Source organism: Podarcis vaucheri (genome assembly GCF_965113315.1).
Source record: "Podarcis vaucheri genome assembly, chromosome: 7".
Taxonomy (NCBI): domain Eukaryota; kingdom Metazoa; phylum Chordata; class Lepidosauria; order Squamata; family Lacertidae; genus Podarcis; species Podarcis vaucheri.
This window is the reverse complement of record NC_138765.1, coordinates 53,543,191-53,564,494: the sequence shown is the minus strand read 5'-3', so window position 1 is coordinate 53,564,494 and position 21,304 is coordinate 53,543,191. Positions and strand designations below refer to the sequence as shown.

The 21,304-nt window shown below is 44.0% G+C and overlaps 2 protein-coding genes across 6 annotated transcripts in view; one reads left to right on the top strand and one right to left on the bottom strand.

Moving 5' to 3' along the window:
* Positions 1-12: 12 nt before the first annotated feature.
* Positions 13-3,887, bottom strand: TRAPPC2L (trafficking protein particle complex subunit 2L). 2 transcript variants are annotated; one of them, XM_082229231.1, is made up of 5 exons: positions 3,769-3,887; positions 2,232-2,404; positions 1,104-1,191; positions 914-993; positions 13-179 (listed from the first exon to the last, which is right to left on the bottom strand). In XM_082229231.1, exons 1-5 carry the CDS (start codon positions 3,823-3,825, stop codon positions 134-136), a joined length of 444 nt encoding a protein of 147 aa, XP_082085357.1. In that variant the 5' UTR covers positions 3,826-3,887; the 3' UTR covers positions 13-133. The 2 variants fall into 2 exon arrangements, with proteins under 2 accessions (XP_082085357.1, XP_082085356.1); XM_082229230.1 differs by having other exon boundaries at positions 3,742-3,883.
* Positions 3,888-4,147: 260 nt separating this feature from the next.
* Positions 4,148-21,304, top strand: part of GALNS (galactosamine (N-acetyl)-6-sulfatase) — a 52,278-nt gene continuing 35,121 nt past the window's right edge. Inside the window, exons 1-7 of one of the 4 annotated variants that reach the window (XM_082229204.1) lie at positions 4,148-4,435; positions 8,546-8,669; positions 9,106-9,180; positions 13,448-13,550; positions 17,440-17,583; positions 19,053-19,119; positions 19,236-19,363. In XM_082229204.1, the coding sequence (XP_082085330.1) occupies positions 4,331-4,435; positions 8,546-8,669; positions 9,106-9,180; positions 13,448-13,550; positions 17,440-17,583; positions 19,053-19,119; positions 19,236-19,363 (746 nt within the window). In that variant the 5' untranslated portion in view covers positions 4,148-4,330. Of the gene's footprint in view, positions 4,436-8,545; positions 8,670-9,105; positions 9,181-10,038; positions 10,061-13,447; positions 13,551-17,439; positions 17,584-19,052; positions 19,120-19,235; positions 19,364-21,304 lie in introns of those variants that run through there. The other 3 variants (XM_082229202.1, XM_082229203.1, XM_082229205.1) reach the window with 3 other exon arrangements.

Below are 21,304 nucleotides of genomic sequence, written 5' to 3'. Positions count from 1 at the left end.
ACAAGCACAGACTAACTTAGTTAATGAGTTTATTATACAATGTGGGATTTTGGAAGGAAGAATATACACAAACAATTCTGTACAGTGGGGCAAGTTGTCTCAGGTAAATCAGCTGGAAGAAGAGGCAGAAGCTTCAACAAACTTGCACCATCATGGACGTCACCATGTTGTCAAAGGCCCTTGGAAAAGGAGGGACAGGTAGTGTTAAAAGAAGCAGGGCAAAGGTTCATCAAAGACAGACCAGCTAACTAAGATAATGGAGCAATAAAAAGGCAGCTTTTCACTTATATGGCTGCGCTTGCCAGCGGTACATCTATCACTGTTGCCTTTAAAACAGTTTCCTCAATGTTGCAAGCAGATTTGAAAGCACAGATATCCAAGAGAGCATTTAACGAAGCAGGTTGCTTCACCTGTCTCATTCCATCCTACAAGCATACTCATATTTTCTTACGTACGCATGGAAACTCATCATCCTTGACCACTGGACATGTTGGCAAGGAATAATGGGAGTTGTAGTCCAACAACACCTGGGGATTTAAGGTTGAGAAAGGCTGATCTAAAAAACAGTAAACAACCAACCAGGCAAAATGCCTCAGGTGGAAGTTCTATAATTTGGGTACAATCCACAAGAAGCCCACTCTTTAGCAGCTACCTGCTGTACCTCCAGAAAGTCGGGAGCACCCAGTGAGGGAGCTTCTAAGATCTTAATTGACAGGAAGATTTATGGCATGATTTCATGATTTTGGAAGGGGAAACGAGGTGAATACTATTGCAGGGCAGATGTGGGAGAGGCTCAGGATAATATTGCTAAATGCCACTAGAATAGTTCAGTAAATTCTGGAAAGACAAAGCTTCCAACAACCCTGTAAGATCAACAAAGCTAGTTAAGTTCCAAAGAGACAGGTACTCTCACCTGGATTGGATCTGGTCCCCAGGATTATAAAAGGGGTTGCACATGACATCTGTGAAAGAATTATGCAGCTTCCTGAACATCTGAAAAGGGAAGAACCACTTCAGTGACCATAATGTAGGCATCAATTAGTCTTGAGCAAGCAGAAGGAAGTTCTACTTTGACTGGCTCCCTGCAGCTGCCCTGTACTTACACTGCGGATTTCGTTGTCCCTGAGTGCCGTGTTGGAAGAATCCACCACCATCACAAACTTCACCTTGGAATTGGTCACGTAGCCATATCTGCTTCAGCAGTCAAGGTCTATTTTTAAGAATATATGAAGCCACCTCACGCACAGTCAGGCCATTGGTCCATCATCTCTCAGTACTGTCTATACCAGGGGGGTTAATCTGAAGCCCTCCTGAGGATCCCAGCTCACATCAGCACTGGCCAGAATAGCCAGTGGTTGAGGACAATGGGAGTTATAGTTAAGCAACATTTGCGGTGGCGGGCACAATTTAGCTACCACTGGTCTACACTGACTGGCAGCAGCTTTCCAGGGCTCCAGACAAGAATCTCTCAGCCTTTTCTGGAGAGGCCAAATAACTCTGTGCTCCATCACTGAGCCCTTAACAAATAAACACAAAACAACTGGGTTATGCTAAACACTGCCTAAGCAAAGAGCAGCTTGCCCACATGTAACTGGGTTCAGACTGAATACACAGCAGCTCTCTGCACTGTCACTCCTTCTGCAAGCCCAACCCACACCCTATTTAAACCAATCGACTTTAGATTTCAGTTCCAGGGGCTCCTGTGGCATCACATTCCAGATTTGTCCTTCAACTGGATGAACAAGTTGCTTGGTAGCGGCTGTTGACTGCACAGTCTTAAGGCCACAGAGCAGTTGCATGCAGCCTTAACCGCTGTTTAACTTCTAAACTACATAGGAGACTGCCTATGCCAAGTCAGCCATTGGTCCATCAAGCTCAGTAATGCCTGCACTGACTGGCAGCTCTCTAGTTTTCCCAGCTCTACCTGGAAATGCCCCTATCTGGGACCTTCTACATACAAAGTTAGTGCCTTACTACTGAGCTATGACCTTTCTCTATATATCAAAGCACACAATACTAGTTTAAAACTAAACAGCAACAGATCCAACTAAATTCAGGTGCTGCAGCCCAGCTGTGATCAGAACTTTACCCTCCTTTAAGTTCTCTTGCAATAATGAAGCAAGACTGCAAGAAGGGAACCTGAGAAACAATCACATAGCTGCAGAGCTGGAAGGGATCTTGAATGTGATCTAGGCCAACTCCTCATTCAACCCAAAAGGCATCTAAGATACACTTTGTAGTCTTCAGTTGGGTAGAGCAACCCCAGGTAGAGCTCTCTCTGGTCCACAAGAGCTTTTCCCATAGCAGAGATTTTCTCATCCACAACATCAAGAGACGTGTGGACTGTGTAGTGGAACTTCAGTTCATTTTCTGTCGGAATGCTCTTGATGTACAGAGGATAGTTCTAGAATGAAAAAACAAACCACCAAGTTACTGAACTATGAAGTGATCCAACTGATCTACGCAGTTCTAACTCCCTCTCCCACAACAGGATTCTAAGTAGTACCTTTTCAGACCAATTTTAACACAGAATCCAAATCAGACACCTATCTCAATCAAACCAGGTGCAAGCCCCCGACAACTGGTTCACAGCTGGAAGAACTCAAATCCCCAAGCAAAGGTCTCATTTTTAAGTACATGCTTTCCAGGAGTGGAAGTTCTCTGGAAGAGCTCCAGTTCGCCTAGCCCAGTCAGGGCAGAACCAGTCGTCGGCATCGGCTCAAAGGCGTACTGACAAGAATGTGCCCAAAAAGTTTGACAGTTTTCCATATACAGTTCATATATGAATTAGGTGCTTTGCTTCCTCCCCTGATTCCCCTCCCTGATTATTACTTGGGAAAGGAGAAGAAAACCTGACGAAAACCAGCTCCTCATCATGGTTGTCATTGCAACCCATTCACTTGTCCTCCTACCTTTAATGCACAACCTGCACCACTGCCCGGAGAGAGAGAGTGCGCAAATTTAACAGAGGCTGCTGCAGCTGTTACTCCTTTCTTGCTTATTGAATGCAACCAAATGGGAAGTGACAACAAGGGAGGAGCTGGGGGCTCCAGGGATCAGCAGTAGTCCCTGCTGAGGTGTCAGCCTCAGAAGGTGCCAAAGATAGCAGCCCTGCTTTAAGAACATAGCATAAGAGTCTGACAGGCTCAGTCTGGTCCATCTACCAGTGTTTCTTAACCTTGGGTCCCCAGATATTGTTGGACTACAACTCCCATCATCCCTGAGCTCTGGCCTTGCTAGCTAGGGATGATGGGAGTTGTAGTTCAACATCTGGAAACCCAAGGTTGAGAAAGGCTGATTCTAGTCCAACATCCTATTATCAAAGTGGCAAACCAGATGCCCCAATGGGAAGCCCCACAAGCAGGACGTGATGCAAGAGCACCTCTCCCATCCTGCTGTTTCCAGCAACTGGTACTCAAAGACAACCTGCCTCTGACAGTGGAGAAAGAGCATAGCCATTAATAGCTTTTCCTGCTCCATGAATCTGTCCGACCCCTTTTCAAAGCCATCCAAGTTGGTGGCCATCACTACATCTTGTGGCAGAGAGTTCCATAGACTAACTAGCTACGTACCCTTTGCGGGGGGGTGGAATAGCAGAAGAGAGGATTTACCCTCATTCCCTGGTTAACGGCTTCCCAGGAATGTCTGAAGGCAATTCTTGTGTTCCCCCACCCTTACCCTTCCTCTCTCCCTCCCCCACCCGCCGCCCCGTCCCTCAACTGCCCCTGCCCGGTGTCCCACCTCCTTGGCGATCACAGCAATACAAACCGCCATCTTGGGTACTGGTGGGTTCGCTTCGTCCCTCCCTCTTTCACGTAACAGCATCTTTGCCCTTACAGTATTTACATTCACGTGATCGGAGAACCAATGAGCCCAGCGGACCGCGGCTCCGCCTCCGCGGCTCTGCGCACGTGACTCTCCTCAGGCGCGAGTGAATGAGCCGGCCCAGACTCTTGTTCCTACATAGAGACTGCAGGCGAGGGTTACCAGGCAGTCTCCTCCCACTTCCAGCTTTTTTTGAACAGCATATCCGCTGCCGCCATATGCGGGGCCAGGAGCAATTATTTCACCTATATTTACAAAACTCCCATATTGTGGGTGGGTTACTACATATAATTAAAACTATACCATATGCCAAAAGTGTGGCGTGGGCTCTTTCCTTCTTTCTAAAGTGCTCCCTCTTGAGTCCCGCCCATGTCTTTAACTCAGCACGTTCAATGGAGAACCGGTAGTGACTTTCTAGTTACCCTGAGTGTTCCCACGTGCCCCTTGGGCCGTTCCCTCTTCCCCAACTTTTTTTCGGACTCGCGGTGGGTTTGGAGTGGTTGCCATGGAGACGAGACTGCTTCTGCTGCTGGGCCTGTGCGGCCTGGGCAGGGCCGCCAACACCACTCTACCACGACCCCCTAACTTGGTCTTGCTGTTGATGGACGATGTGAGCCTGGGAAGGGGAGGTGGCAGGGGAAGGAGGGATGGTTCCTGCAAGTGGGGAGGGGGCATCCTCCTCTCGTGAGGAAAAGGGGTCAGGAGGAGAAAGGGAGCCTGGGAAGGGGCCACCTCTCTGGGGAGCGCTGGGTGGGTCTGCTTCTTGGAGGAAGTGGGGTGCTGAGAGTAGCATTGCTTCCATTGTGGAGCCCATTTGGTAGGTGTGAAACATTTGAGAGGGTGTATATGTGGAGATGGGGGTGTCTGTCATTTACACATACACTGGTACAGTTTTTGTGTGTGTGTACTGTATTAAACAATGTGCATATATATGTATGTGTGTGTAATGTATGAATTTGCATTAGACAGTGTGGTGCAGTGGTTAGAGAGTCAAGACCAGGAGCGGAGAGACCAAGCTTCAAATTCCCCCTCAGCCATAAAACTTTCTGGGTGACGTTTGGCCTGTAAGCCTAAGCTACTTCTGCCTGTAAGCCTAAGCTACCTCACAGCGTTGTTGTGAGGATAAAATGAGGAGATGGAGGAGAACCACTTATGCCCCCTTGAGCTCCTTGGAGGAGAGGAGGGATAGAAATCAATTAAATAAATAAATAAGTGTGATATGTATTAGAAAATGGCTCCAGTAAATTAACAGAAGCCTAGTTCTAGGATTATACCATCCATATACATGAATATACATAAATGGTAACACACATATATACAGGCACCACCACATCAATGAATGTTGGTCAAAAGACAATTCCCTGCCCCAAAGAGCTTCCATTCTGAATTTTGATAGAGAGGAAGAGTTACCATGAAGCTCTGATATCCCGGTGTCTGAAGAGCTGACCTTTGGCACTGAGGCATTCAAGGTAATATCAGTTGCTTTCAAAACACTATGGTGCTTTATCTTTGGGGGTCAATTTGCACATTATTACATTTATTAAAATTATGTTTATATTTTCCTCCAAGGAGCTCAAAGTGGCATACTTCTCTCACTCATTTTATCCTCACAACAACTCTGTGTGAGGTAAGTTAGGCTGAAAATTACAATGAGGTCTCATCCAGACTTCCCTTTCTGCTGCATTTTTAGGCACAGGCCCATGCTTTAAAGCACTGTGTCTGAACACTTTTTTTTTTGTCCTGGCACTTTCCTCATGAAAACACATTCTTTGCCCCTGAATCGGAGCAAACAGCAATCTCTGGAAAGCCCAAATTGTCATTTGTTCAGTGCTGAAGACCAGGTTTTCCTGGGGAAGGTAGTGGGGAAAAAATAATACAGTAATCAGTTATTTGTTGACCTAGCTCTTCAAACCTCTTTTTGAGTTACAGTTTCTCCACCCCTTCCACAAGATGGAAGAGAGAGGAATGGTTTCCCTTTAAGGCAGTGATGGGGAACCTCCAACCCATGGGCCAAATTTGGCCTGGGAGGCTCTTTACCCTACACCATGCCCACCTGGCATATTTCAGTAGTCAGTAGTCAAGACATGACTGGATTTACTGCAGAACCGATTTCTTAATGGAGAATTCCATTACATAGCTGATTCCTACAGAAAGCAACTTCAAAGGCACCAGCTATCAACTGATAGGCAGTGACTACAAGCCTGCTGATCAGTAGCACTTTAACACACCACACACATCTCTTTGCAAGCCCTTTGTGGCAACAGTTATCACCTTATGTCATTGTGACAGAATTTGTCCCATGAGGAATTGGAGAGATGAAGACCTGGTCTGCAGCCTAGATCAGGTTCCCAAAACCTTCTTTAAGGACTGGTTTTGAGTGTTGGAGAGGTGTCCCAAAGCGGTTATGTGGCACGAAGTAGGCAGGAAGGCTATGAAAAATGTTCCTTTGGGTGCTGGATGCTCATTTGAGGCAAATGGCTTATCTGCTGGAGTATTGCAGTTTGATGCAGAATCCCTGCCTTGGTATGTAAGCTGGGCTGTAATTCTTTTGTAAGATGACATGACACTGTCCTGATGAAAGATAGGAGGGAAACACCATAAATGTATGAATAGGCTTCTGGGCCAGCTTGGAGTTTGCCAAGTTTTGCAGAGATTGTGTTGGTGGTGGAGGAATGGTGTGTTACAAATAAGTTGTGTGAAGTACATTTCTAAATAAATGAGGTTTATTTCTAAATAATAAATTGTATGAAATACACGATGTGGGGGCCTGGGAAAGGGCCTTTTCAATGGAACCCTCTCCTTCCTGGCCTAATTTCTCAGTGGTTTTAGGTGGCTAGTTAGGACACATTTTTTTTAGGGTTTCAGCAGTGATTTTTTTGTTATGTGTTTTTAAAGGATTGGGTTTTTTATGGATTTTTAACTGTCTGCCTTGTGGTAAACTGCCCTGTGGCTTATGCAAAGGACAGTATAAACCATTCAGAAATAGAGAGCTAGCAGCTGGAACCATTGTTCTTTGAGCTGGAAATTTTGTGCAAGGTTGCCTATTCTGCAGCTTCTATCAAGTGTTTAGATATTCCTCTCCCTTTTGTCTCAAGTGGAGCAATCCTTTCGCTTTTCACCTTTATTGCTGGCAAGAAGTAATAAATAACTACTCATGAGCTATTAATCTGAACGTCACCATTTTGGATTTCCTTTGCCATCAATGCACTATGTGGCCTTAGTCAAGACTAACATATGTATTAAGCTGCTGCAATCCTTATTGCGCCACTGCATTTCTTTCAGCACAGACCAATATAGTTGTCCATATGAGATTCAGTAAGCTACTCTTTCACATCTGACATATGCGAATAAAAGACCCAAGTATTACAGGGCTGTTATCATATAAGAGTGCGCACTTTGAACACTTGAAAAAACTATCCCTCATACAAGGGTCACAAACTTGCTTAGTCCTACTGAAGTGAGGAGGATTGTGCACAGTGGACACTGCTTGTCTCAGTAAAAGGCTTAGCAATATGAACTTGCTACAAGAGTTCAGGTCTGGGGCCTCGGTCTGTTTTTGAGCACCTCGTGATTGTGATTCATAAGCCATTTTAGGGAAATTATTCCACTGCTCTGCTGACCGTAGTGTTAGAAAAATGCTTTCTAATGTGTTTCTTGCATTTCTTTTTAGTTTCAGGCTATTACTCTTTGCACTCTGTTTTTAGCTGCTTGAAATTGTTGGTGTAATTTTTCCCCCCTTAAAAAGGGGGCTCCTGTTGATTTGAGTATTTTCCTATGCTACAAAAAGGTTCTCATCCCCTCACCCTCCTTTCCTTATTATATTCAGTAAATATGTGTCAAGAAAAAGTTGCAGTTGAAGCAGGAATGAGTGTTTTAGCTGCAGGTGCCAGCAAGGACAAGCTAGGTATGGTGCCATTTTCCAAAAGGTTGGAAGTTCTCTTGATTTTGCCCCATCCCAGGGGGGGATTCATGCAACTACCACAAAACAACTTGCTTCATCAAGCCATACATAATTTGTGTTAAGAATGAATTCACTCACAAAGTTGGGGTCATGAATTTGAAAGGAGGATTAGGGGGAAATCATGGAGAATTGGTCTATCAATGGCTGTTGGCCTTTACAGTTAGAAATGGAACTTCTGTGTTCAGAAGCAGCATATTTGTGATTGCTTGTCACTGAAAGCATACAGCAGTGAATGGCTTATTTGCATCTTGCTCAACTTTTGAGCTTCTCTGGGGCATCAGACTGACGATTGATAGAGACAGAATACTGGACTCTGTGAACCTTTGATCTGACCCAGCCTGACATTTCGTACAGAAGGGTTTCTGAAAATGTGATGCAGTTCTTCCCACAGAGGTGTTGCCAGGGATGGCATGATCTGCTTCTTGGCTTCACCCATAGTGTGTTTTGTCAGCTGGATGCTGCCAGCACACCTCCTATTGTACAAAACTGGAAATGGTGACTAACCTGTTCCTTGTGTTTCTGAAGGTCACTTGACACTGTTCTCTCCCCTTCGCTGCCCTGCAATAATCCATGTTGCTTCCATGAAGCTGAAAAGGCTGCTCGCCTTAAACAGGCTGCTGAGCAGTGGAAATCATTGTACTTGGGTATTACAGTGGTGGATGCTACAGTAAAGTTTTTAAATAGCTGAATGATAAAAATGTACCCTAGTCCTTTCAACTAATTGTCGTTTATTTGTCTTGTGTCCTGGTATTTCTTCAGATGGGCTGGGGTGACCTAGGTGTTTTTGGGCATCCTTCCAAAGAAACCCCAAATATAGACCAGATGGCTGCAGAAGGAATGCTTTTCCCAAGCTTCTACACTGCCAACCCCCTTTGTTCTCCATGTGAGTAAACTCCAAAGCTCTAGAGAAGCAGTGCTGTCTAGGGGGTGGAGAGTTGGGCTTGGTACAAATCGTACCTCTGTCATGAAATCACATTAGGCAAATTGCTGTCTTCAACTTCTAAAGATTAAGATTGCAAATCAAATGTGCTTTGATAAATAATAGTAGCAATACTAGAACCTAATACTCTAGGAACACATTTTCTTAAAGAAAAATAATAGCAGAAATTGTTATGTTGGAGGACCTTATAATACTGGTAACTGTTTCCTCGAAATGCCTCCAAGCTATCCCCCAGCCACACGGACTGAGATTGTGGTAACTGGATGTGATGAAATAGTAAAATTGAAGCAGGAAGGATGTTGTCTAAGAAAAGAAAGTCGCCCAACTGATATATACAGTTACTTCTGTGTGCCCCCACCCCTTGCTTTTCTCTCCTCAGCAAGAGCAGCACTCTTAACTGGTCGTCTCCCCATCAGGAATGGCTTCTACACCACAAATGCCCATGCCAGAAATGGTATGTCCTTCTTTTCCAGCAAATGAGCCTTTACTTTTGCAACCCAAATGTTGGGGTCTTGCTTCAAGTTCCCCCACTAAAGACACATTTATTTATTTATTTATTTATTCATTCCTTCCTTCCTTCCTTCCTTCCTTAACAAAATGTATATATACCCCCAGGCAGTTTACAATAGGCTGCAATCCTAAGCACATTTACTCAGAAATTAATTTTTTTTGAGATCATGGAAGTAATTGCCAGGAATCAGGGTTTTATTGCAAACAAATAGGCCTGGTGTTGCTAGTCCAGCTAACAGGGTTTATAGGATCTTGAATGAACCTGCACGTGTTACTGACTGTCATGACTGCCTCTTCTCTGCATGCAAACTGAGGAGAGAAAAAGGTTCCACTCTTCACTTGAGGACAAACTGCAGTTTCCTGTTATAGACCTACAGGAACTGTGGTTCATTCTAACTAGTTAAAACAAATCAATCAATCATGGTTTAATAGTCGGCTTTGTTAACTAACCAGGGTCAGAATAAACCATAGTTCCCTGAATTTGTACACAACAGAGAAGTGCAATTTGTTTTAAAGGGAAAGCAGAAGCATTCTCTCTTCTCTGCTCGCATGCAAAGAGGGCAAGTGTGAAAGCCTGAGGCTTATGAAAGCTTGCTTGCGATCATCTTAACTATGATACAGATAAGTAGCCTGAAGCAGACCTAAGACTTTCTGCATAAAGAGAATGTCTCCAAATGTTCCAGCTACAGTACAAATTCTAGTGCTCAGGTTGTTAAATCTGTTTTTGCTTTTGCTGCTAAAGAAGTTGTTTTATTGGATAGGTTAATTAAGATTCAGCAAAAGGCGGGTGGAGTGAAGAGAAGAGTTGCATGTTATTATGGAAGGTTAGCAATATGTTTGAAATACACTCTTATAGAAATATGTTCTTCCTACTAAGCCAGGCAAGGGCGTCTGGAGGGCACTACCAAGCTGTCCACAATGAGTGCTTTGCTCTAGCGCTCCTGTTGGGAGGTGCCAGCTTGAGCTGATTTGCGGCCGATCTAGTTGGTGTTAGGGTTGTTTGTTCCAAAATGGCAGATGCTGTAGGAGACCATATGTTTTAGAGCATGCATTTACAGCTCCGGATTGGTGCTGCATATTGGCAAGTGTGGGTGTTCATCTCTTAGCTGACAGTGGAGGGATGCTTGCATATTAGACGTCCATAAGAAGTATGGAAGAATGCATGCATTTAAAATTAGCTAACGGTCTGAGGCCTGATCTGCATGTCCTTTGTTTGTTTGAGGCATGAAAGGGGGCTTGTCACCTAATTCTGAGCAATCCACCATGTAGCTTGTTTTGTTACTGTCTGCATTGATGACTGGTTCAGGGCTTCGGGAGAAGTTTACCGCAGGCCTACTTTTTCCCCTGTTCTTATTTTTAAAGAGCAACATCAAAGGTTGAGTCTTTAGAGCATGTGTTCTGCCACTGATGTACTGAGGCAGGGAATCCCCAGGGTCTTTAGAAAGAATATATTTTAGTCATCCTAACTACCAGCAATGTTGGTGGCTGACCCTGTTAGCCAGTCAGCTGTGGTACCTCCCTGATCTGCAGGCTGCAGTTTTTCTCATTTGAGAACAATAGAATGAACAGAAAACTGAGATATGCTTTAAAGCGGGGGGGGGGGGGGCACCTGTGAGCTCCTAGCCTAATTTCATTCAGCTGGGGGGAACCTAGAGAGAGAGAGAAAGTGGGAGGGGGAGACCCAAAATGGGAGGAGGAGAGGAAAATCTGTCTGCAAGTGATCAGTTTAGACTTCTGGCAAAAGTGTTCTGTCCAATGCTCTGCCAGTGTCAGTGGGACCAAGTTTATTAAGTCTGTATCCTTCAGCTCCTGTGGGGGGTTGGCCTGTTAGTTGCCCATTCTTTCAGTTCAGTGCCCGGGGTACAATTCTGGGAGCTGCTATCTAGAGAACCACAAGTGGACTCTCCTGCTCAGGTGATATGTGCACAAACAGACCACATTCACATTATCTAAAGTGCTTTGTAAGCAGAGTGCTTTGCCTCTCATTGAACACAGAAGCCATTTAGCAAAGGAAGCAGCTCTCCTCCACTTACTTGTGAGGGAACCAGAGGGCAAATGGATGGATGGGTGGGATGGATTGTATCAGGAGGTGGCAGAGGGATGTTTTTGGAGTTGTTTGGCAGGGCAGGAAGCCTCGAGTAAAACTTAAGATATTGACGGATGTTAAAGATGGAGGTGGACCTGCCCTGCCAGACCCCTAAACTTTGTTGTGAACCATCTGCTTTTTGCTGGCTGAGGGAATGGTTGTCTCTTGGAAGCACTGAAGTGTTGGATAATGGCAGATGAAGTTGATGGACTAGATGGAATTGGCGGAAAAGACTGGCAAGATCCGAGACCAGGGAGAAGAGTCGGTGGAAGAAGACTGGGGAAAGTTTAAAGATTATTTATAGAAATATTGTAAAATTAATGAATGTTAGAAGAACGTTGGAATGAAGTTATATGGCTTCAGTAGAAATGTTATAAGGAATTAAGTATAAATAGATTAATAGAGTATTAAAAGAAAATAAGGTTAAAATGTGTTAAGATAATTATAGGATAGAAAACAGGGGAAGATGGATAGGTATTGGAATTAAGTATAAATAGATTAATTGAGCTTTAAAGGGAAAATATGGTTAGAATGCGTTAAGATAATTATAGGATAGAAAACAGGAAGATGGAAAGGAATTGCTGAAACAATTAACAGAAGTGGAATACAAAAAGGGAGGTGTGAGGAGGTCGAGGAAATAAGGGAAAGAAAGATAAGATGTTGAAATTGAAATTTTAAATGGTTTTTGTTTTGTTCTGTTTTGTCTTGTTTGTTTCTTTTATTATGTTTATTTGTTTTTCTCTTTTTTATTATGTATTGTATTGTATGTTTTCTTTTTTGGCTTTTTTGTAGTGTTGTGTTTAATTTGTTGGAAACTTAATAATTTTTTTTTTTTTTTAAAGGAAGCAGCTCTCCTCCACTTACTTGTGAGGGAGCCAGAGGGCAAATTTGCATCTCAGTGCATGGTGCAAGCAGGTTTGCCATATTGGCTTGTTCCCTGCCCCTCTGCATTCTTCGTGTTTCTAAAAACAATTGTCTGGCTCTCTGCTTTAAGAAATACCTTGGGAATCAATGGAACAGAGGCATAGCTGGGGGGGGCACTGGGTGTCACCCTGCGAGGGGTGGCACTTACCATGGGGCCTAAGCCACACGTCTCTCCTGGGAGTGACACGGTGGCTCAGGTGCTTGCAGGCTTTGCACTGCCCAAAACAGCAGTGTGGGACTTGCTTCTGTCTTTTGCCTCCCTGTCAGCTGCCCTACGGTGGGCAGCTTGCCCTGCCCCCATGGGCCACTCACCCTGCCCCGGGCACCTGAATGGCTAGCTACACCACTGCAATGGAACCTGATGTTGAGAGAATAAAGTTTTAGACATGAGACTGAATGGACACAGAGACAGTTACTTGGAATGTCCTCTAATGTTTGGTGCAATTTGGGCCAGATATTTAGAATGAAGATGGCACATGTTTTAATCTATTTTTAGTTTATTGTTGATTTAATTTTTTGAATGTTCTAAATCATTGTTAATTGTTTTTATTGCTAATCTTATTGCATTATCTTTTTTGTAAATGGCTTTGAGGGTTGGGGTTTTTTTTTACAATCAAGTGGTGTATAAATTTTATGAAATAAATAAATTATAGATCAGTCTTCCCCAACCTGGTGCCTTACTTGCAGTTTTAGACCACAATTCCCATCATCCCCATCTATTGGCCATGCTGGCAGAGGCAGATGGAAGTTGTAGTCCACTACATCTGGAGGTTACCGTATCAGCTACACCTCACTTAAATCCTGCTAATCCCTAATCTACCTGTCTTTCTGGCCTGTCTTGTCCTATCCCCCAATCCCACTTGGATCTTGAAGAGACCTCTTACTGAGTACAGTGGTACCTCGGTTTACGAACTTGATCCGTTCCAGAAGTCCATTCTTAAACCGAAAGCATTCTTAAACCGAGGCATGCTTTCCCTAATGAGGCCTCCTGCCACCGGTGCCCTTCCACCGTTAGGCTTCCATTCTTAGACCGAGGTAAAGTTCGCAAACTGCGACAACAACTGCCAGTTTTGCGGCATTCTTAAACCGAATAGTTCGTAAACAGGGCTGTTCTTAACCGAGGTACCACTGTACAGTTAATAAATCATGTTACCACCTGCAAACCTTCTCATTTGGCTGAAGTGTTTTTGTCTTAATGCAGCCTACACCCCCCAGGTCATAACAGGGGGCATCCCAGATTCTGAGCTCCTCCTTCCAGAATTGCTGAAGAAAACAGGCTATGTCAATAAGATCGTTGGCAAATGGTAAAGCTTCTTTTTGAATATGTCCCTTTTTTTGTATGGCTTACTTTATATGTGAGAGAATCAGAGTTCAAATAAGTTGGTTTAATTTGTGATTTCTGCCTTCAGAAATCTTGGCAGGGAATCGTCCCCCCACCACCTGCTGCGACTAATTTTAGAGCCAAGGACTATCGTATAATAGAGGCAACATGCTGCACTTATTTTCATAAGAAATTACAAACCTGCATTGCCAGAGCATGCCATAAGCAGTCATCAAATCATTTATCTTTGGCCCTTGCAAAATGTTAATCTCTGAGGTATGGCACTTTCTGCCTAAATTGTAAGCTGTTCCTTTTTGATACTGCTTGAATAGCAGAGTTATTGAGTGGCTTCAGAGATGCATTCCCTTCCCCAAGGAGAGAAGGACTGATGCTAGCACTCTTCCGAGGAGTCATAGCATAATCTAGGCGGGCAGAGGGTAAACCGGGAACTACTGAACAAATATTGACCCACAATCTGCTTGTGCTATATCCCAGGAGCTCTTTTAAAAGAGCTAAGAGTTGGATCATTGAAATTGATGACAAACCTCTGTGGTGCTGGCGCAGGTGTTAACAAAGGTAACGGCAAGGCCACTGAAAATGGTTCTTTTATATAAATCATGGTTGTTAAGAAAAGCCTCACAGCAGCTGAGGAGGAAAGTGTGATTTCTGAGCCACTTTGGAAGAAAAAAGAAGAGAGACAGAGATGACTGTTCTCTTCCTATTGCTCCCCTGACGATTGACTTCCCAGATTGGTGTATGAATTTACTGCTGATGAAGAGATCAGTGGATCAGGCAGGGTTTTGTAACTTTTTCCTTAAGGGGATTCTTCTGTTTGAAATGTTTGTGTGTTTAAGGACCATAGTTTGGTCTTACCTTCTAACATAAAAGACACACCTCCTCCTTTCTACTCTGTGACTTTAGCACCTGCCGCTACACTGCCACCTCCCTGATCTATTAATGGGGCGACTCGGGATTGGGGAGTTCTTAGATCAAAGTGCATTGTAAAATCGCATGTGCAAGTCTTTGTGGCAAAGGATGCCACTGCTGGGGCTGGACAGTGAGCCAGGAACCGGGAGCTGCGGGTTGAAGCCAGTAGTCAGGACCAAAGAGTAAGCCCAGGACTAAAGGAGAAACCAGGAGGCAGAATTGAGAAACCAGCCAGAAATCGGGACTGAAGAATGGTCAAAAGGATGCAAAATTACACTGCAGTTCAGGAAGACCTTAACTGGAACAGGCAACCCTGTTCTGTGGTTTTCTGCCCTGAAGGATTCAAAATACCAGCCTGGGCAGATAGAGTCAGTGTGTAATTGAGTGGCTCACCATATGAGGCAACCATACACAGACCCAAAGGTTCTGACTTTGAAGTGTGTTGGCCTTGGTTGCCACTGTAACAAATTTAAAGCAAGGATAGCCAGTCCTGGCCAGCAAGGCCCAGTGGTTGTAGACAATAGTAGTTGTGGTCTACCAATATCTAGAGGGCACCACATTGGATTCCCCCAATTTCAAGTAGCACATTCTGCAACAGAATTAATAGCCAAATCTTTTTGGAGATAAAGTGTGTCATGCAAAAAATGTCAGGCCAGGATAATACAACTAATAAATGCAGCACCTACACGAGCATTTTATTCCCATTAGTTTGGGGAGCAGATTCAAGGGTCATTGTTAATAGAGAGTCCAGGGTGACCTGGGTTCAAACACCTTACTTGGCAGTACAGTATATGTGACTCCTGGTTGGCAGCTCAACTTACGTTACACCTCATTGAAGATAAAAGGGCAGCAGGGTGACATTGTTCCTTGGAGGAAGGGCAGATTAAAAACAGGGGCAAAATAACACAGGCCAAGAAAGGATGCATATATTTCAGGGGATTTGCCAACAAGCTAGCGAACATTCACTGATGATCAAGCTGTTTGCCACTAGAAGCACCGTCCTAGGAAAGAAAGCAAATGAACCCACACCCGTGAATTATTTATTGCTGCAAATCCAAACAGCAGACTGCCGAAGAAGAAAAATACAGCTCAGTGGGCTGCAGGCAATGGGATGCAGCTGAGTGCTAATAAATGTAAATTCATACACCTGGGGAAAGGAAATAAACAGCACAGATACAGATTGGTTCCAGGGAGTTATCTGGAAAGCAGCAAGTCTCAAACAACCTCAGAGCCATAGCAGAAAGCTAATTAAGTCTGAGCTTGCAGCATAGTTCCTCTTGCGAGGGTAGGAAGCACCGGATTGGTTAGACCTGGCGCCTGTTGTGTCAGCCTGTTTCTAGGGCTGAATGTCATTGCCAGTCGGTAAAGGGGTGCAGCAGCGCAGAAGAGGGAATGCAGTGCATTCTTCACTCTGCAGGCTGTCTTTTTGTAGTGCTTCCCCCCACAAAAAAAACAGCTCAATGTGGGCCGTGCTGGGCAAGTAGAGGACCAGTGCCTGCCCCACCCCACTTGTCACATGGTTTGGTGCAATCTTCCATGCTTAGCCAGCTGGTCAAAACTCTGCCCCCAAAAGAATCTGAATTCTGTGACTTAATCATTTAAATAGGTATACTTTCCTTCAACGTGATTCCAAAAATAAAATCAACATGTTAAAATACAGTAACTCAGTAAACAATGCGATATGACCAACCACAGTAAAACAATGAAGCATATTGCCACATACCTGGTCTTAAAAACCGGCAGATGCCTGAGTGAAAAAGCAAGTCGTTAGCAGGCGTCAAAAGTGCATCAGAGTCTGCAGCTTATTTCAGGGAGGAAATGATTCCATGAGATCGGTTACCCAACAGAGAAGGCTTGTCACACCATGGCCCTAGGCAGGATGAGGCACAACTAAGACTTCCTCATCTGAGAATCTCAGCATGGGAGAAAACATACTTCAAGTGTCCAGGCCTATGTCAATAAAAACCCTTTAATATTGCTTGGTGGTAAATTGACAGCCAGTTCGATTCTTTCAACAATGGCATCCCATGGTCACAGCAGGCAGCTCTGCTCAGCAGTCTAGCTGCCAAATTCTGCAATACCTGCAGCTTCTGAACCAGCTTTAAGGGCAACCCCACGTAGAACAGATTACAGTAACCCAGTCTTGAGGTTACCAGTGTTATGGGTTGCTGTAACCAGGCTGTCTTTGTCCAGGAATGGCAAGGAATGATCATCGCTTGTACACCAGCCAAAGCTGGTAAAAGGTGCTCCTAGCCACTAGTTAATTGTGCATCCTCAGGCTAAGCCTGAACTCAGACTGGATTGGATCCAGATAATCATTTTTCTCTAAGAGCACCCAAAACTTGAAAAGCCAGCACCCGCCTTAAGCTTTAATTATACAAATTAAGCATGTTGGCTTCGATTTTCTCATTTGCCATCATCATTCCTCTTTTCTTTATGGAGCAGGATAAGGAACTATGTGGGCTAGCATCAATGCCTGCTCTGGCTCTGGAAATGGCACAAGGTTACATCAGTCTTTGCCAACCTGGAACCCTTCAGATGTTCTGGACAACAGCCGCCATAAGCTGCAGCTAGCACAGTTTATGGTACTTGTAGCCAAGAAAATCTGAAGGGTATCAGGTGAAGGGTATATTACATTTTCCACATATTTTTGAGCCATGGAAACTACTATTGATAAGTGCTGTGCGGGGTTCAGCAGAGGAAATGGTCCAGCAAGGGACTTTGGGAGGTTACAGGTGATGGACCAGGAAGCCCCCAAAGGCAAATTATCTGAATTAGTTAGCTGTGGGCCTTTCATTGTCTATTTCTTAACCATGGGTTATTACATCTGTCAGCTTCTTCGTTACAGTGTATTTTTTGTGCAGTGCTGATAGGGTGATTGATCTTCTCTTATGCATCCCTGACTGGTTTTTTCTTTTTCTTTTCTTTTTCTTAATCTTTTCTAGGCACCTTGGCCACAGACCTGAGTTCCATCCCTTGAGGCATGGATTTGATGAGTGGTTTGGATCCCCTAATTGCCATTTTGGACCTTACGATAACAAGGCAGCACCTAACATCCCTTTTTACAGGGACTGGGAAATGATTGGCAGGTAGCCGCTTTTCTGTGTCACCTGTACCTTGTTGCCTTTTGCTTTTCTTCTGCTTTTTCTGGCTCCTTTTAAGCTCTGCTACAGAAGAGGGCCTAGGGCTCCATTCTGCTGCCCTTCCTTCCTTCCAGCAGAGCATAACGTGCTGGCGTTTGCCTTTTCCCCCCCTGTAAGAGGCCAGGGGGCTCTAGGCTTCTGGATCAAGGACCTCTGCAGGGCTGCATTTTCCAGAAATTCCACCACACGTCAACACTTACTGAGACACACCAGGCACCCGAGGTGAAGTGATGGAAACACCACCTGATACGCACACAGAGCGGGCTTGCAGTACCCCCTGAGGAGCTGCCATATGCAGTGAATTATGTATGAGAACTCCATTAACAATGACAAGGTTGCAGAGTTAATCACTCGGAAGTTAGGAAACACCAGCCCCCCAACTGGCTTACTTTTCTGCTGTAGCTTTGGCTGAAATCCACCAGCCAATGTTACTCCTGAGAAAATCACTCTGAAGGCCCCTTCTAAGTTATGCTTTCCTCTACAGAAATATAGTATGTCTCCATTTAAAGGTAAGAGATATTAAGAAGTGCCTCTGATTGCTTTCTCTGTGGCATTAAATGTGTTTTTGTCTGCGGTGCTGCCCAGTCTAGTGTGCTTATGAGTGGTGGAAAAGGTCCTGTTTATGCATTATCTAGGTAAAGGTAAAGGGACCCCTGACCATTAGGTCCAGTTGTGACCGACTCTGGGGTTGCGCGCTCATCTCGCTCTATAGGCCGAGGGAGCCGGTGTTTGTCCGCAGACAGCTTCTGGGTCATGTGGCCAGCATGACTAAGCCGCTTCTGGCGAACCAGAGCAGCACACGGAAACGCCGTTTACCTTCGTGCCGGAGCGGTACCTATTTATCTACTTGCACTTTGATGTGCTTTTGAACTGCTAGGTTGGCAGGAGCAGGGACCGAACAACGGGAGTTCACCCCGTTGTGGGGATTCGAACCGCCAACCTTCTGATTGGCAAGTCCTATGCTCTGTGGTTTAACCCACAGCGCCACCCGCGTCCCTTCTATGCATTATCTACTACTCTGACATTAATGCAGTTTTCCCCAACCTTGTACCCTCCAGATACTTTGAACAGCTTCCACATGTTGTTGGGTTCCAAACTCCTACCACCCCTGACCATTGGCTGTGCTGGCTATGATGGGAGCTGTACTCCTATATATCTGGAGGGCCCAGTGTTGGGGAAAGCTGGATTAAACTAGATAAGATAAATAGCCGAAAAAACAATCCTCAGCGAAACAGAGCAGAGCTATTTGAGATTGTATTCATGGTTTGCGTACATGGAGTAACATTTCCTATTACATAGTGACTCGCTGCCATCTTCCCAGGGAAGTGATGGTGAGCAAAGCACTTATTCCGCCACTGCCATATCCTGTAAAACATCTGGAACATGTTTTCTGTTTTTTGTTTAAAACTTTCTAGGTATTACGAAGATGTAAAAATTGACCATAAGACGGGGGAAGCCAACCTAACTCAAATGTACTTACAGGTACTCTGTATTCTGATAAAACGTTCTTTAAAACCCACAGGCACTTTCTGCTTGCTTGCTTATACATATGTAGCATGGGTGGCCATATTTAAGGTTGATTCTCTTGTCATTTCCAGGAAGCCCTTGATTTCATTAGCACACAGCATGCCAGCCAACAGCCGTTCTTTCTGTATTGGGCAATCGATGCTACTCACGCGCCTGTGTATGCCTCCAGGGAGTTCTTGGGCACTAGCCAACGAGGGCTGTAAGTCGCTTTTTGAGCTGAAGTATCATTTCCTTCTCCTCTCCTTTTTCTGGCACTAGAAGAAAAGCACTAGAAGAAAACCAAGAACAGTGGTGGTTGACAATAGAGATCATTCACAACTTACAAGTTTAAAATTACTTGTGTTATGAGCATTAAAGAGCAGCAGGTGCTTTGAGAGTGTTTATCCTCGGTTGAAGACTCTCTTGCAATCTGAAATAAAAGTCTTGCATCCAAAGCAAATAGGGTTGACAACTATTGATTGAGATCAAAGATTCTGGTACCTGGGTACAGTCTGGAGGCAAGACCAAAGCTAATCTGAGGGTTATCTAGCCAGGGAGCCAAGCATAAAAGCTGTCATATCAAAGGTGTACAGCCCCAAAAAACCTGGAGGGAAGAGTTAGACTCTCATTTTCTGACAACTGACCCCGAAGCAAAACCAAAAATAAACGTTTAAAATGGCCACATTTTTAAAAAAAACAGTAGATTGGTAACTTTGCTTTCTGCATACCGTATTTATTCAGATCTAATGCTCACCTTTTTTTGGCCAAATTACATTGCGAAAATTAAGGTGCACATTAGATTTGATGGCACATTTACATTTGCCAGCAAATACTTTTTGTTTGTTTGTTTCAAGGTTCTGAAAATTAAGGTGCAGGTTAGATTTGATGGTGCATTAGACTTGAGTAAATACAGTGTTTTTAGTGGATGGTGTCTTCCCTCCTCTCTCCAATTTTGTTTATAGAGGTTAATTTGAGCCAGGAATCACCAGGGCTTAGTCAAGGACATGTGTCCAGCATCAGAGATTAAGAAATCTGGAAGACTTCACCCATCCTTTGCACTAAGATTTCCTTTGCAACTTTCAAGTACTCTATGTGTGTGCTTGTCCACACACACACTTCCTCTGTGGTTCCTCTTCCCCTCACTACCCATTCCAGTTTTGCTTTGAGGACATTCTGTGCTGAGTGAAGATGACCAGCTGAAATGGAGTGGGGCTTTCAGAAGGCCCCGAAATCAGAAAGAAGGGAGCCAGCTTTGTGGTGATCAGCAGCTTCCCTTGTGAGAGTGGGTGGGTCTTGCTGTTGGATTTTTAGCTTCTCTGGGAGCACATCTGAAAGTTCTCTTGGTGATACTGAGTGACCACTTGAATATAACTAAGAGCTATATATAAAAACAATACCTAATAATTAATGTGTTAATTATGAACAAATAAAACTTTTAAAAACAGTTAAGAGCTTTGCTCTAACAACCAACATACCCCTCCCCAAACATAACTAAGATTTGTAAATTCCAGGTGGGTAGCCGTCTTGTTAAAGCAAAAACAAAGAGGTTTATGGTATCTTAAAATTGACCTGAATGTCTCATGCATCTTGACAGCATGGACTCTGACCTATTCAAGCTTTTGCTAGAATAATAGTGCATATTAACTGGAATTCAATCCCACTTCATTCAACAGAGCTTACTCCAAGGTCAGGGTGGAAAAAAATCCAATCCTGAGAGTAAGCCCCCTTGAACAGAGTAAGACTCACTTCTGAGTAAACATGAATGTGCTTTTACACATTTAAGTTCCCAAAAAGACTCCATATTTGAAGAACTGGAAAGAAACATTTTTTGCTCAAACAAATATGCAGAATAACTCGTTCCTTTTCCAATTATTTAAGACATTTTTATACTGCCCTTCATTAAGAAAGGTTCCAGGGTGGCTTACAAACAATATAATTCAATATAATGTGCTAACTTTTATACTGACTACATAAAGTCAACACATTAAAACCACTGAATACTTAATATCTACAGTACCTAAAAGAAATACTAAAAGCTTGGTATTAAGACCTTTAAGAAGAAGGGCCCTGCTGGAATAGACCAAAAGCCCATCTAGTCCAGCATCTTGTTCTCACAGTGTCCAGCCAGGTGCCCAAATGGGAATCCTATAAGCAGGGATCT